The 16604-nt window shown below is 32.1% G+C and overlaps 1 protein-coding gene across 1 annotated transcript in view; it reads left to right on the forward strand.

Annotated features, from left to right (window-relative positions):
- Positions 1-14163: 14163 nt before the first annotated feature.
- LOC114328537 (inter-alpha-trypsin inhibitor heavy chain H3) overlaps positions 14164-16604 on the forward strand; it is a 90632-nt gene continuing 88191 nt past the window's right edge. Inside the window, exon 1 of the mRNA XM_050653668.1 lies at positions 14164-14302. Within this exon, the coding sequence (XP_050509625.1) occupies positions 14301-14302 (2 nt within the window). The 5' untranslated portion in view covers positions 14164-14300. The remainder of the gene's footprint in view (positions 14303-16604) is intronic.

Genomic DNA, 16604 nt, shown 5'->3' on the forward strand with positions numbered 1-16604 from the left:
TATAAAAATAAACAAAAATGGGTGAAAATTTTATGTTAACGTAGGTATTTGCACGAAATAATAATAATAAATAATCATTTCGTTGCGTAGCGAAACCAGAGCCGTCTTATTTTATTTAGTTCATAGAGCGCCAAAGGCACTTTAACTTTATATACTCGCATTATAATTATTCAAAATATTTTTATGTAAAATATACTTACCTACCCACATATACCTAAAATTAAAATAATCTATTTAACAATTAACAATAATCTATTTTTAAAATAGGCCAACAACTTCGTTCTATTACACAAAAATATAATAAATTAACTATAAATAAACACTACTTTCCTATGAAACAACAGTAACGAATTCTTAAAATAATACACTACTGCACTGAACAGATATCGATAAAAATAACTGAACAGATAAGAGAAAATCTGACGCCGGTTTGTCAAAATGACAGTGACAATTTTTCTATGTTACCTAATTAGTTATTAGGTATAATAGTTGCGTTCGCGGGTACAGTGGAGAAATTGTCGAAATATATAAGGTATATTTACTTTTAATTAATATTAATAACTAATTATTAAATTATACTAGGTAAATATACCTTGTATATTTATCAATTAAAGTTATTAAGGTACCAAGGGTATTATAAGGATAATAACGCTTGAGGTCAATAGTGTATTTACCGAAGGCCTTCGACCCGAGGGATATACGTTGACCGAAAGCGTTATTATTATAATATCCGTGGTGCCTTCAACGTTTAATGTCTGACTAAATTATCCTTTATATGCGAAAAATTTAAATGAATTTTGAATTAATTAGTTTTCAAATAAGTACATTTACCAGTAACAGTAGTAACGTAATTGTGGTAACCATAGTTTTACTTAGGTTATATTTGTCAACTTGGCAGTATCTAAGTCGTTATTTAAATTTAATGCCCTAGGGCGTTATATCGTACTTAACAGACTTCGAAATAATGTCATTATTTTTGTCAAATAATATACCAGTCGGACATTAAGAGGAAAGGAACATTTTGACGTTTGTCAAAGTTTTCAATGTATTTTAGATGTAATAATTTTTTTCGAATCCTGAGAAAACTAATAAGTATTTTTGAAAAATTTAAACACAGAATGAAAGATTACTTTATTACCGAGGGCCGAAAGTCCCTTAGAATGAATAAAAAGTTTCTTTTGGATGAGATATTTGAAATTAAAAATCACACTACATTTTCTCTTAGTTTTTCACCCCTGTAACTTATTAAAATAAACATTATAGAAGTTTTCAGGGACTTTCAGCCCTCGGTAAGAACGTAATCTTTCATTCTGCGTTTAAATTTTTCAAAAATACTTATTAGTTTTCTCAGGATTCGAAAAAAATGAATGCCCATTTAAATACCATTGCAGCCGAAAATACGTACCCATCCCCTTAACGATATTATTTATATCATTTTAAAGTGCGCATGCGTTTTGCTGCTAATTTGTCGCCGACTAGTCGCCGACACACACCCGGGAACGCACTTAATATGTTCAATTTCTTGTTAGAAATAAAAAATTTTAGTTGGTCCAAAATGACACAAAATCTAGGCATGGGATAAAAAAAGTTTATTTAAAGAATGTGTATTTTTTTATTTATCTTAATGGAGGTACAGGTTCGTTTTTTTAATATTGTATTTAATTACAGAGCAATTTCCACATACTAAGATATTTCTCAAATTGGGCTCTGTACCGCCATTCTTTACTATATTACGAATATGTGTGAGAAAATTTTCCAAAAAGATATTCAAAATTACAGCCGCAATCTTGGGCCGCGTTTGTTGCTAACTGTTGATCGCTACTGTAGCCTATTAATAAAAATGTCTTGGCAGGTCCTTGGACAAGAATCCTGTTTTTCCATTTGTGTTGTTACTCATCTGTTTATTTCATTTTCTGTTATTAGATAAGAATAGAGATTAAAAAGAATGAGCATTTGAATAATAAACAAAGATTTTTGACATACTATGGCCTATAAATTTTGTTAATAGCTTCAAATTAGTTTGTGAAATTTCATTTAAATACATTTTTCACATTGCTTCTGAGGTGTTTTGCTTGTTTTCTTTGGTTAGACCAAGTTACTACTCAAAATAGAAGACTTTAGTTCGAATACCAACTTATACCACAAGCTGGGTTTAAACGAAGTGAATAACTCACCGGCTAAATTCTCAACCTTGTACAACTTATAAAAGAACGATACAAAATAAGAAATAATAAGGCTTTCACTAGTCGATATGTGACACAACTCTCTGATATGCTCAAAGATTGATCAAAAAGAAATCGTTCTTATGAATGGGACGTCTAGTTTTGTTTTAGAATAATTTTTGTCTAATGTAATATGCATTTTTCAATTTTTGTCTGTTCATCCAACATAAATTTGTAAAAAATTTCCACAAATTAACTTGTAAAGTTTGCTTGGGAAATTTTTTTTTGGTTTTTGTGGCATAATTTGTTATATGTCTGTATAAATTGTGGTCCATACGAAAATCTGTGTTTTCCTTTTCTTTCGTATGTATTGCAATAACTTGGCCTATTAGATAAACTAGGAAATAACGAAGAAAATATTTATGCTCTTATTTCTATATGTGAATAGTGAAGATTTTTTCGTTGTCCAGGACAACTTTCATCATCCCTTTATGTTTATTCATTATCATTATTATACAACGATTAATATACAATATTATTGGACAACGATAAGAAGTATTCGCTTTAAAAAGTACAGAATATGTTAAATATGAAGTAAATGGAGAAGGTATACACTGGTTACTTATTTCATTCTTATCATTTATAAGATTTAAAATAGAGCTACATTCCCGGGAAATTCCCGGGACAAATTTCCCGGGAAATCAGTAAAAGAATGAAAATCCTGATTCCCGGGAATTCTTACAGATTTCAGGGATTTTTTAACACTTTATTTTAAATTATTAGCGGAGATATTACTAACTCACAATGAATAAATGATTCTGATATAATTATGCCTGTTTGCTTAATATTTCTTTTACCATTATATTTTAAACCTTCCAATTGAAGGGAACGGAAGGAGTTATCTCTTTTATTAGATTGCAAAACTCGATGGAACAGCACAGATGCTATGATTGAGTGAGTCTTATCCGCGTGAATGCTTCAATTTCAGCTACGTTGGATGAATTGAATTTGGGAAATCTTCGAATCGATGACATAATAATTAATGTTCTTAAAGATTTGCATAGCTCATTGTATGCCATTTCAATTGCTATAAACGCGCTTAGTCGGCGAGGTTCTACTCTTTTAACAGCTGAAGGTATATTTATTATTTTACTTAGAATATTTAGCGAAGAACCTGGAGCTCTAGCAAAACTTTTACGAGGCCTTACAACACCGTATTAACCAGCGCAAACAAACTGATTTGATTACATTGATGTGATATCTTCAAAACAAGGACTGACTGAAAGCTACTATCTAATAAAAAAAACATATTGCGCCGTAGATCGGGAGTAACCTACGCAATCAAAAGAATATCGACCCTTTGCGGTCGTTGTCATGTGATACATGACACCATTACAACTCGTATAAAATTACTAACAATTTTGTCCACAGGTCGCCTGGCATGTCATACTAGTCCAGGAACCGAAGCTTTTCACCTCGCAATTTTTACAGAATTGATCAATTTGCTTGAGAATTTGAGAGTAAGTAGTAGCTAGTCCAAGGATCAAAATCTATATGATGCCGAAAGGCGCTTTTACCATGGGGGTGGTCGCCATCCCATCTCGGGGGTGGTCGCCACCCCATCTCGGGGGTGGAAATTTTTTATTATATTTTGACCACAAAAGTTGATCAAAACATTCATTCTAAGCAAAAAATGTTCTATACATTTTTTTGATAAAATTAATAGTTTTCGATTTATTCGCTATCGTAAGTGTTAGTTTTACATATATCGAAAAATCAATGTTTTTCGATATAGGTACTCGTTTACGATTCACTCAATTTTTGCAGTAGAAAATTTTTTTCAAACCAAGTTCTTGGTAATGAAATAACCTACGATTTCGTATTTAAACATATTTTCGTATCTCTGATGTTAATCTTTCTATTCTGAAGAAAATGGCATTTTTTACCAAATTACAAAAATTCGTTATTCGCTTTTAACTCCAATTTTTAAAAACTAATCATTCTAAGCCAGTCAAACTACTAGAATCTATTAATAATACATAAATAAAGAAGAATGAATAAGGCCAATGACTAAAAACACCGCTAACTTGCATTATTCTGCTTCCAATTGGATGTCTCCTTTTTTATTTCAAAAAAATATATTGATTTTTTAACGGTAACTTTTTTATTTTTTATCTTAGAAAGTTTGGTAAAAGAGAATTTTGTAGGTTTTTACAAGATCTACAAGACTGTTAACATTAAATCTTTTAAAATCCTTAGTCTCAAAAAGAGGTGACATTGAAAAAGTTGGTAAAGGTGGTTTTTGCATGTTATTACAAGTTTTAATTGTCAATAGCTCACTCAATTTTTGCCGTAGAAAAAATTTATGCAAACCATTTTCTTGAGAATTAAATAAGCTATAATTTCATATTTAAACATTTTTTCGTATCTCTGATGCTAATCTTTCTATTCTGAAGAAAATCCATTTTTTCCAAACTACAAAAATTCGTTATTCGCTTTTAACTCCATTTTTTTTTAAAACTAATTATTCTAAGCCGGTCAAACTTCTGAAACCTATTAATAATACATAAATAAAGAAGACCAAATAAAGTCAACGACTAATTTTAATTAGGGTGGTGATTAGGGGGTTGCTTTCAATAACTTTTTCGCTGAAAAAAATAGGGGCTGACATTCTTTTCATTATAAGTCACTTAATTTTTGAGCTAGAGACTTTTTTGTTATTTCTGGAGATAAATATTTCCAATTACTTTAAATTAGTTTGAATAAGTTATCCTCGAAAAATGCATATTTTCCCCGTCTTTTGACTTTGAAACTACAATATTTAGCATTTGACGAAGAAGAGCTAACATATAATAAAGTATAGCTCGATTACTATTGGTCTTAAAGAAAATTAATAAAAATGTTTTTGTTTATTTTTTCAAAAGCTACATTTTTGTTAAGTAAAGTTGTTTTGATGAAACGAAAACTGTTGGAGTTATTAGCAGAAAACTGATTAAAAACATCGTTTTTTTTTTCGATTTAAAACTAACACTTTCGATAGCGAATAAATCGAAAACTATTCATTTTATCAAAAAAATGTATAGAAGGTTCTTTCCTTAGAATGAACGTTTTTAACAACTTTGCGGTTAAAATATAATAAAAAATTTCCACCCCCGGGATGGGGTGGCAACGGCCCCTAAAAGCGCCTTTTGGTATCATATAGATTTTGATCTTTGGACTATTTACTACTTATTCTTAAATTTTCAAGCAAATCGAACCATTCTGTAAACATTGCGAGGTTTGTCCTATTTTAAGCTTCATTACTTGGACTATACATGAAAATCGTAAAACATGATTGAGTCGTTGGCATCTCTAGCATGCCGTAAATATAAAGTCTTATAACTCGTTAACCATTCAATAGATGACAATTGTAACGGGATATTTGAATTGCTCGGCAAATTTCGGTTGAGAATCGCCCATATCGGTTTTTCGGCAAATCTTGGTAAATGTTTTGAAGGTACAGTACAACCTGCCATATCCGGACCTCCCCATATCCGGACGGTTCTGTGCCGTCCGGATCTACCGAAATCTACCGAGAAAGGCAGTCCTGCTGTTGGACAACACACTAAAAGGAGAACTAAAAGAGGGCGAAATAATGTATTATAGAATCTATAAAACGTGTCTATCGACGAAAGTTATTGACGGCGTTGATTACTGGAATGTATGAAGGGGAAAACGTTTCAGAGACTAAAAGAAGTAGTGGTCTTGATATCCGGATTTTTCATATCCGGATCGGTCTGTCGCCACATTGATCCGGATATGGCAGGTTTGACTGTATTTATGTTTGACCGTGCACGTGCTAAACATCATTCCATTTTAATTAAAGAAAAGTGTTTAAGTATATGGAGTTCTGTTGATTTTATAAAGATTGTGTTAATATTTTTAACATGAGTACAAGAAAATATTTAACTCAGACAGAGTTAGAGGCCATATAGTCTAAGATACGAATATAGGTTGATATGTACCTATCTGCTTGCCGGATGAAACATTTTTTTTATTAAATTTCATATATAGACTAATATTTCTAAATTCAACCTGTTGCTCTTTTAACATGTTTTGTTCAATTCTGCCATATACAAATATTTTAGAACAAATAGAAAAAAGATAGGGCTGTTTTAAATACATAATGCCGTTCGAAATATTAGATTGATTAAATGGCTACAACGACCTCAGCGCACTTTCATGTGTCAAACAGTGACGAGTAGTTCAGTAGGCATGTAATACATGCCAACGACCTGTACGACACTTTACTCGTCATCGCGCTCGACCGCAAAGGGTTAAAATGGAACTGGACAGGGCATGTCTTAAAAACGAAGAACGTCAGATGGACAAAACGTATTCTCGAGTGGAGACCCAGACAAGACGCCTTTCGAAGTAGAGGATGACCACCAACAAGATGGACAGATAACCTGAAGCGGATAGGCTAAAATTGGATGCACGCTAGGGTGGAGCGAAAAAATCGATTTTCAAATAATAATTTGCCTATATGCGGAAAAGTGGTCTAGGATTGAATCTTAACTTGTGTTAAAATCTTTGCTCAATCGGATGTTATTTAGTGGTGCCCCCACCCACATTTTTGAATATACGCTTTCTCTTGCTTAGTAAAAATTATGCTATAATTCAAACATATATTTTACATTTTAATGTAGAAGACTTTAAAATGATATTGCCAATATTTATGAGTTGCGTTTGTGGGACGACTTTACTGAAAGATATTTCATTCGATTACATGAATTCAACCCCAACTCAAGAATATCCATCGCAAAAAAACATACCATATGATCTGTCTTTAAAAAGACAACCAAATGCAACGGTGACAATAAAATTCTCACGAATTAAAATTAAAATCGTTATTTTAGTTAAATTGTGGCTTATTTCCCATTTAGAATAGTTGATTACCGAAGAATATATTGTGTTAGTTTCAGAACCAAACTCTGAGTATTTTGGACATCTTACTTTACAATCTGGTTCAGCAAAAAATATTTCAGATAATTTATTCAATTTCTTAAAATCGAAATGTGACTTTTCTACTTGGGTTGCAATTAGATGCGATGAACCAGCGGTAAATACTGGCGTTCACAATGGTGAAATTCGCAAATTATAACTTCAAACATTGATTAGTAACTACATGTGGGTGGTTTATAATCAATGCTTCAAATTAAGAAACCATTACAGTGGTTCTGTTTGTCTTTTACATGGAAACAAGCTACCATTACGACATTAGATTAGGTATTTAGATGGAGAAACCGCAGGACCTGCCGGATTTTCGGGTGAAATAAGAAAGCTTTTAGAAACTTGTGAAACCCTATCTGATTTTGAATTTCGGAAAATTCAAATTGAACTTCCTGAAGTAGATATTAATACAGTAAGTACAGACCAAAAATATTTGTACGAAATAAGCAAAGATGTAAGTAATGGTACCGTATCAGAGAGCTTAAAATATCGACAACCGGGAAGATGGCATATTCGAGATGGATTACAACAGCAAACAGAGTTTATGTAGGAACTTTAAATCCGACTTCCGATTTAAATATTTTTTCAACTTATCTGCAAAATGTGTGTGTTCTCACTTGGTTTTCAATCAAAGTAAAGCCAGAAGTTAAATATGGGCCAATTCATTTATTTAATATGATTCAATGCTCGCAATAAAGAAAATAGTGAACAAAGTCTTTCAAGGTAATGGATATTTTGCACATCCAGAGAATATTCCCGTAGCCATGTTGGGTGATAAACGACCCCATATACGAGAGCTAGGTTTAGGGCGCATATTAAAGTCTAAGAATGGTCAAGAAACCAAGGAAATTCGGCAGTTTAAAATTCCAACACTATTTTGACCTAATTAATTGGCAAACTGGTGTAATATCAAAACCACCAACAACAAATCAATATTGTCAACAGGTGAACTTAGAAAAATGATTGATGACACGACTTCAAATAAATTTGAAATTCCTAAATTTCCCCCTTTCCGAGTTTTTTCAAACTTTACAATAAATAATTAAATAAACTATGTTGTAATAAGTTCCGAGTTGTAAACAAGCAAAAACAACATTAATATAAAATAAAAAACTTATTTTTTTTTTAAATATTTTTTTTTAATTTGTCAATTTTTAAAGTTCTGGGGGCACCAGAAGCTATTGTTCTATTAATCCCAAATTTTGGATAACGTTTTGCAATAATATCTAACCACATTTCCGCATATAGGACATATCAATTTGTAAAAGAAAATTTTTTTCTTTGTTTTCGCCCCACCCTAAGCGGCTCAGGACTGGGATTTGTGGCGTGAACTACGGGAGGCCTACGTTCAGCAGTGGACAAAAATGGGCTGAATGATGATGAATTTAGCTATTGACTTAATAAGGTTTTTGTTTTCTCATGTAGTGATATTGATTATAGTTACTTTCGAGTATTAGTTACAAATCGAGTATTTATTACAAATCGTTACTTTTGTATAAAGTAATCATTTACAGTATTCGTTACTTTGATTACTTTGATTACTTTTGTTACTTTTGTATTTGAATACCGGTAATCATATCGAGAATCGTATTTCTCAGTAGGTAGGTATTTTGTATAGGTATTCCGATATAACAACGACCTTCACCGATTTGTTTAAGGGATAAATGGTTACTTTTGTATAAAGTAATCATTTAAGGTATTCGTTACATTGATAACTATGATAACTTTTGTATTTGAGTACCAGTAATCATATCGAGAATCGTATTTCTCAGTAGGTAGGTATTTTGTATAGGTATTCCGATATAACAACGACCTTCACCGATTTGTTTAAGGGATAAATCGTTACTTTTGCATAAAGTATTTCTCAGTAGGTAGGTATTTTGTATAGGTATTCCGATATAACAACGACCTTCACCGATTTGTTTAAGGGATAAATCGTTACTTTTGTATAAAGTAATCATTTAAGGTATTCGTTACATTGATAAATGTGATAACTTTTGTATTTGAGTACCAGTAATCATATCGAGAATCGTATTTCTCAGTAGGTAGGTATTTTGTATAGGTAGGTATTACGATATAACAACGACCTTCACCGATCTGTTTAAGGGATAAATCGTTACTTTTGTATAAAGTTATCATTTACAGATAAGAATGATTTGATTACTATGATTACTTTTGTATTTGAGTACCAGTAATGATATCGAAAATCATATTTCTCAGTAGGTAGGTATTTTGTATAGGTATTCCGTCACACCCTTAAAACGCTTCATACCGATATAATAACGATATTCGATAACACTCGTAAAATACCGGTCTCGTCCGTTACTCGCTCGTTGTAGATATAATAGTCGCTACTCGCTCTGATACGATTGGTACGAAGTAACGAAGTAATCAGAGTAATCAAAGTAATCAAAGTAACGATTTTCCTCTCTGTATAGTAATCGTTACTTTCGGTATTCGTAAGTAACAAGTACTTTGTAACGAATAGTTACTTTTTCAACATCGCTATTCTCATGGCCATAAATCGACTGAAACAACCGATCATCAAAAGTGATACGGATTCATCAGATTCATCCGATACCAATACTGATGATTTGAAAAAAAAACTGCTAATGACCTTGAACTGCTGAATAACTCGCGCTCTAAGACAATTCAAATCAGCTGACCGGACATTTAAAAAAATTACTCACTGTACTAAAAATCATCAGATCTACATCAACAGAAAGTGCATTTTCAACTTCAGCAAATGTCTGTACAAAAAAAGAGCCAGCCTGAAAGATCCAAACGCTGAACCATTTTTGTTTTCTGAAAACATATTTCAATAATAAAAACAACGAAAATTCATATTAAACACAAATTTATAATTTTCCTATTTTTCCTTTAAAATTTTGAATTTTCTTTTAAACTTTTGAATTTTTCTAAAAATTTTTAATATTCAATCAAATTTAAACGTTTTTATAATAATTGCATTGACAAAATAATTGAAAAAAAAAGCAATTTCTTCTTTTTATTTTTAAATTTCCCGATTCCCGGGAATTCCGGGGAAATCCAAATTATCAACTGGCGATTCCCGGGAAATCAAAAGGGGCCGGGAAAATGGAGCTTTAATTTAAAATAATAAAAGAAAAAAGTTAGGGATTAAAAAAATAAAAAAAGGTCTCACTGGTAGGGAATTGAACTCATTCGCGGTCAATGTAAAATAGTATATTGTACAACAAGTGAGGAAAAAGACATATTTCTGACGAGCGCAGAAGTTTGTTGGCACGAGGCTAGGGCCGCAAATCAAGCGAGGGAGAAATATGTCATTTTCTCATGTGTTGTACACTGTACTTTTTCTATGGATGCGGTTTTATCAAGAGTTCAAACTTCAAAATTAAATTATTTAGGTGCTTGTAGGTATATTATATGCACAAATTGAAATACATATACATGTAGGAATTTATTATTCTTAAAATTTATATACTTACGTTATTTATTTAAAATTCTAATTAACAGTTATTTTCGAACAGTTTTGAAAGGTAATTCCTGGTAAGTTTTGCTCTAACACATTACCAAAAAACGGCAGTTCTCGCCAGTGGCGCACACCAACACCCCCTACACGCGACACTATATATACACGAAATTTTCAATTTTCTAAATCTGACTGATTTGAAAGATGGGCCAAGTCCCTTCTTAAAGCTCAGGAAAAGTCTCACCCATTCATATGTCAACCGTCCATTTTGGTCCAAGAGTGTGGATTTTACGGCCCTTTCTATTTAGCGTCTGTTTTTCGTTCTCGTCCCCAAAACTCCCAAAAACTTCAAAAATTTAAGTCCAACCTTTGCGGCTTCTAATAGTACTGATTATTACATTTTCAACGCATGTCTAATTTTGAAAATCGGTTATACCATTCAAAAGTTACCGAGCTCAGAAATATGACTCAATTTTTAATTAAAAATGGGAAAATGTTTATGGATATGTATGTGTGTTTAAAAGTTAAACCGATTTGAATTTTTTTTTCTGTGTTTGAAGAGGGGGTCTGGGCCGATTCAGAACCGGTGTAGTTTGTGACTTTTGACCACCCTTAGGCCAGCTAGAGTTGCTAAGTACAAAACGGCATATTTTTTGGGGGTATATATCTTCGGATCAAGAAGAGACAGGAGAACCGCAAATACACCAAATCAATAGTGTTGAGTTAAGCTTTAGTGTTGAATAGCATTGTAAAATGGTGCCTAAGTCGTCAGGATCAGACATACACACGGCTCAGTATAGCCGAAAAACTGAAAAACTATACTTTGAAAATTTTGGTTTTTCGACAATTACTCAAAATTTCAACCTACGAATTGCGCCAATAACTGAGCGTTTGTAGGACTCTAGACAAATCTAACGGTGTATACGTCATATCCGGGAAAATTCGAATTTTTAAGTTATAGGCTTCATAAGTATGATCAAATCTATTTCCTACGGGAAAAACGGTTTCTCAAGCTCAATAATTCCTGTAATAGTTTCAGTTATCATACTTGACCTTAGATCCATCAGATACTACTAGTAAATACGTCTCAAACTCATGTTTACTGATCAAAATCGGTTAAGCCTTTTAGAAGTTATTAAGCTATAAAAGTATAATGCAATTAACGATTATTCCCGAAATGGTTTATGTAGTTGTAGTGATTACGACGCTAAATTTGATCTGGCAACGGGCAATCCGACTTCAATTACCGGTCATCTCAATATTTTTTTCAATCTATTTCGAATAGAAAAAAATCTAGTGTACATTCGATGGACACTAGATCATTTGGGAGATAATGCAACAAAGGTGACCATTTATAAAGCTTAACGAGTAATAGAGGAACATTGCATTCAACTTCAAATACATTTTATTTATAAATAACTTTGGAAAACTCCTGATACAAGAATAAAAAACCGCTAAACGCCTTAAAAATGAGTGGCGCATACAATATTCCAGCTACAAAAGATCTGATATGAATATTACGTGGCGCGAAAGTGTATTTTTATTTTGATGTAAAACAAAATTCTAGTTTTATTTTAAAAGATTTTTCCATAATATTTGCTAATTTTGAAGTAAACGCGCCACAAAAGAGTTTCAAAATTCAAACTGTATCAAAGTTACTCTTTTGTGGCGCGTTAGCAAATATTATCGAAAAATCTTTTAAAATAAAACTAGAATTTTGTTTTACATCAAAATGAAAATACATTTTCGCGCCACGTAATATTCATATCAGATCTTTTGTAGCTGGAATATTGTATGCGCCACTCATTTTTAAGGCGTTTAGAGGTTTTTTATTTTTGTTTTATTTGACCACATTAATTGTCAACCAACAAGGGGCGGAAAGCCATAGGAGAACCCGCGAGAAAAAATATTTCTCACTGTAATGGCCGACTTTTCTCACTGCATGAGAAATTGTTCATTTTGAATGTATGTAAGTAGTGAGAGAAATTGCACATGTATACCATCCATAGAAAAAATAAATAGACGCGAAGATAGCTGCAGTATTTAGTGACGTTAATTTAAAGGAGTTTATTATAAGTAACTGTATATACAGGGTGTTTGGTAAAGAATGGGCCATGGCTTAACCTCAGGTTCCTGAGGTTAAAATAGGCCGATTTCAGCTAACTTACCTTAGTACAAAGTTTATAATAACCGAGATACAGGGTGTCAAAGTTAAATTTTTTTGTTTATTATTGAGTATTTCCTGACAGGTATGAGATAACAACATGAAATTTGGTATGTGGGGTATTTTTGGGTCGAGAAAACTAAATTCCCTACCAAAAATTATGCATTATCCAGAGGGCGCCACATACGCCTTTCAGCACTCATTTATTACATTCAATTTTTTTTATCCCTTACTCTGTATAATTTTGACATTAAAATTTTTATTCTCCTATTAGTTCTACTTAAAAAGGTATACTTCTTTCATCTTCCTAAACTCAACCGTTTTCGAGATAAACGCATTTTAAATCTGCGATACACCATTATTTTTAGCATATCATTGTAGTTAAACCCGAAAAATAACTTAAAATTATCCAAAAATGTATCGCAAATTCCTTCAAATGGAATTTGCGATTCAATGATATAAATTTGGGAAGTGGCACAATTATTATGGTTTTAAGTTATTTTTCGGGTGTAACTACAATGATATTATGCTAAAAATGATGGTGTATCGCAGATTTAAAATGCGTTTACCTCGAAAACGGTTGAGTTTAGGGAGATGAAAGAAGTACACCTTTTTTAAGTAAAACTAATAGGAGAATAAAAATTTGAATGTCAAAATTATACAGAGTAAGAGATAGAAAGATTGAACGTAATAAATGAGTGCTGAAAGGCGTATGTGGCGCCCTCTGGGCAATACATACTTTTTGGTAGGAAATTTAGTTTTATCGACCCAAAAAACCCCCACGTACCAAATTTCATGTTGTTATCTCATACCTATCAGGAAATATTCAATAATAAATAAAAAAAAAGTTTAACTTTGACACCCTGTACCTCGGTTATTATAAACTTTGTACTAAGGTAAGTTAAGGTTAAGCTATGGCCCATTCTTTACCAAACGCCCTGTATGAAAATAACTTGTTCATTTTAGTATTTTCTTTACAATGTCCTCACATTTTCTCACCTTTTAAACCTTCCTTGGATTTCTACAAATGTCGCAAAATCAAAATTAGCTAAATCTGTTCCTTTATTTTGAAGCTGTTATAAAAAAGATATAAAAAAATAAAATGGCGTTTATTAAACGTCATTTAATGTTTAAATATCGACAAATGTCCCGGACAGACCAAGTGACTTGTCGCATTAGGCTTTTATAAAATTATATAATACGTAGTGTTAACTCAATTGTAACTAAATTTTCCTGCTATAAAGAAATGTCATTGTATATGTACCTCTCTGACTGTTTTTAGATATGTCTCCAATGTCACCTATTGTGATAACCCTATGATTAATCTACACAAGAAAACCTTTCAACTCCTCTTGCTGGAAATGGTAAATTTTTAAATAATTATTTGTTAAATTAAATTAAATGTTTATAGCGCGTTTATCTGGGATAACCCAACTGACATTGCTTCCATATATAACTATTTGTTCATCGCTACTTGATTCAGTCGATCGTGTGAGAAAGTAGAAGACAGAGGTGTTAAATAGCAATAATTATGTGAGTACCTTTATATTATGTATTTTTAATAGCATCTGGTAGCGTGAAATATAAATTATGAAAAAACTCAAGGTTTTGGTAATCTAAAAATAAATATCTTTTTGGCTTCTAAATAACACGATATTTGATTATTTTTTCGATTTTTTCTGTATGAGATTTTATTTTATGATAATTATAATAAATTAGCAGGTTGAAAAATTTATATATAAAATATTGAAAATATAAAAAAATAAATATAAATAAAGTACAATCATAAAATAATATGCAATATATATTACCTGATTTACCAGTCATCAACATCCACCTTTGGGCATGGCAATATCAGTTTTTTCGATCCTAAAGATATCCATCCCATTTGTTTGTTTGAGATATTATATCATGCGACTATCAAACTGGCGAACTTGCTTTTGCTTTTGTAAAGATGCACGATGTATTAGTTATTTTTTATGTGTCTTTTCATTGCACTTTGTTATTTGAGATTATTTTACATATATTTTGAGTTATAATTCTGAAAAAATATAATCAGAGCCTTACAAGACTGCATCTGTGGGCCCTCTTCCTCTTATTTTTGTTGACCCTCGTTTTCAACGCAAATTTTTAAAATTTCTTCCATATTATCTGTTTGTGGTTTTTTTTTCAATTATTAATTTTAAGGTAGTTTTAAAATGTGTCTTAAAGTATATTATTTTTTTCCTTTTGAACTTTTATTTACAATCGCTCTATAGATGTATACAACTGTTTAATTTTGATTCAGAGTTAGACCACCATCTCCATATAGCTATTTTAGCATCTATGCATCCTCAGTAAAGCTATGCAGTCACAACTCTGAAACAAATATCAACAATCCTGCCTATTTAAGGGAAAACATCGCGATGCAATGTTTCCACCTTTTGAGACGTAAAACAGCGACATCTCTTGTAATACGAGAAAGACGAAAAGCCCTAGATACAAAGTTTGTTACTTTTATACAATTAGAATATTTGAAAAAAAAATAATAAACAATATTTTAAATCCAAGACTTTTCGTTAAGAAACTGCTTTCTGGATGCATCCTGTATCTCCTGCTTTTACAATATATAAGCACAAGGGACGACGAATATAGAAGAAAGCAAATAAGGGACACTTTGGCCACGTATTTACCTTTTTTCGTCTAGGAAAAGGACCGAAAGACAGTTTCAGGTACTTAAATCTGAGTAAAGATGAAAAATATAAAGGCATTTTTTATTTTTATTTAATTCAGAGTTGGACTACCATCTCCATATAACTATTTCAGCATCTATGCATCCTCAGTGAAGCTGAGGAGAGCTATACATGAGAGTTTAGTAAAGGTGAATGAATATGTAAGCAAGGAAGGAGGAGCATCCAATGATGCTTCGTATAACTTTATTTCATTATTGTAATAAATACTGTGGCCACGTTTGCTGGAATCTTTTGATTTCTGATCCATTCTGGTCCTGTTCTATCAGTTCGTTGTCGCGGTTTCTTGTTCGAATTTCATGGTTGGTCACTGCCAGCTGTATTTCATCTCTTACAAAGTGAATATTCAAATCGTTGTGAGATTACCAACATACTCGTGCCAGGGTGCGCCAATTATTGATCTAAGAACTATCGATTGAAATCTCTGTATGGTTGTGATGCGCGTAGTGCACTCTCCAAGATAAATAGGGTACGTCAAAATTGGTTTTAATATTCTTTTGTATAGGAGTCATTTTTTATCCACTGACAATTTGGATGTCTAACCAAGGAGCCAGTTCATTTGTTTGAACTTGAGATCCAACTGCCTTCGTTTCATTTGGATGTGTTTCTTCCATAATAGCCTTTGGTCGATATGCAATCCAAGGTATTTCACTTCTATGCTGACTGGGATGTGTGAATTTTTAAGGGTGAGTGGAGGACACATTTTCAGGCGAGTGGTTAAATGTTGTTTGTACTGAATTTTTTTTCTTTGATTTTAATTCTCCACTGATTATATCATTCTCCGAGTAGGTTAGGTGGCTTTGGAAAAGAGGCATCTACCAGATACTCAGTAGTTGATCATACAGCTACGTCATCTGGAAAGGATGCAATTGTAGTATTTTGTGTTTTTTTTTTATAAATCTGCTGTGAAGATCAGGAAAAGTATTGGACCCAAAACACTGCCTCGTGGGTCCACCGATTTGATGGTTCAAATGGTGGATTCAGCTGTTTTCTGGTGACATGTCTAAATAGTAAGTTTATATGGGATTCAGCCACAATGGATTGTAATAAAAATTATATTTTTGGCTAATATTTGAAGTTTGACTAATATTTCACACTTAATATTT

Source organism: Diabrotica virgifera, chromosome 6 (genome assembly GCF_917563875.1).
Source record: "Diabrotica virgifera virgifera chromosome 6, PGI_DIABVI_V3a".
Lineage (NCBI taxonomy): Eukaryota > Metazoa > Arthropoda > Insecta > Coleoptera > Chrysomelidae > Diabrotica > Diabrotica virgifera.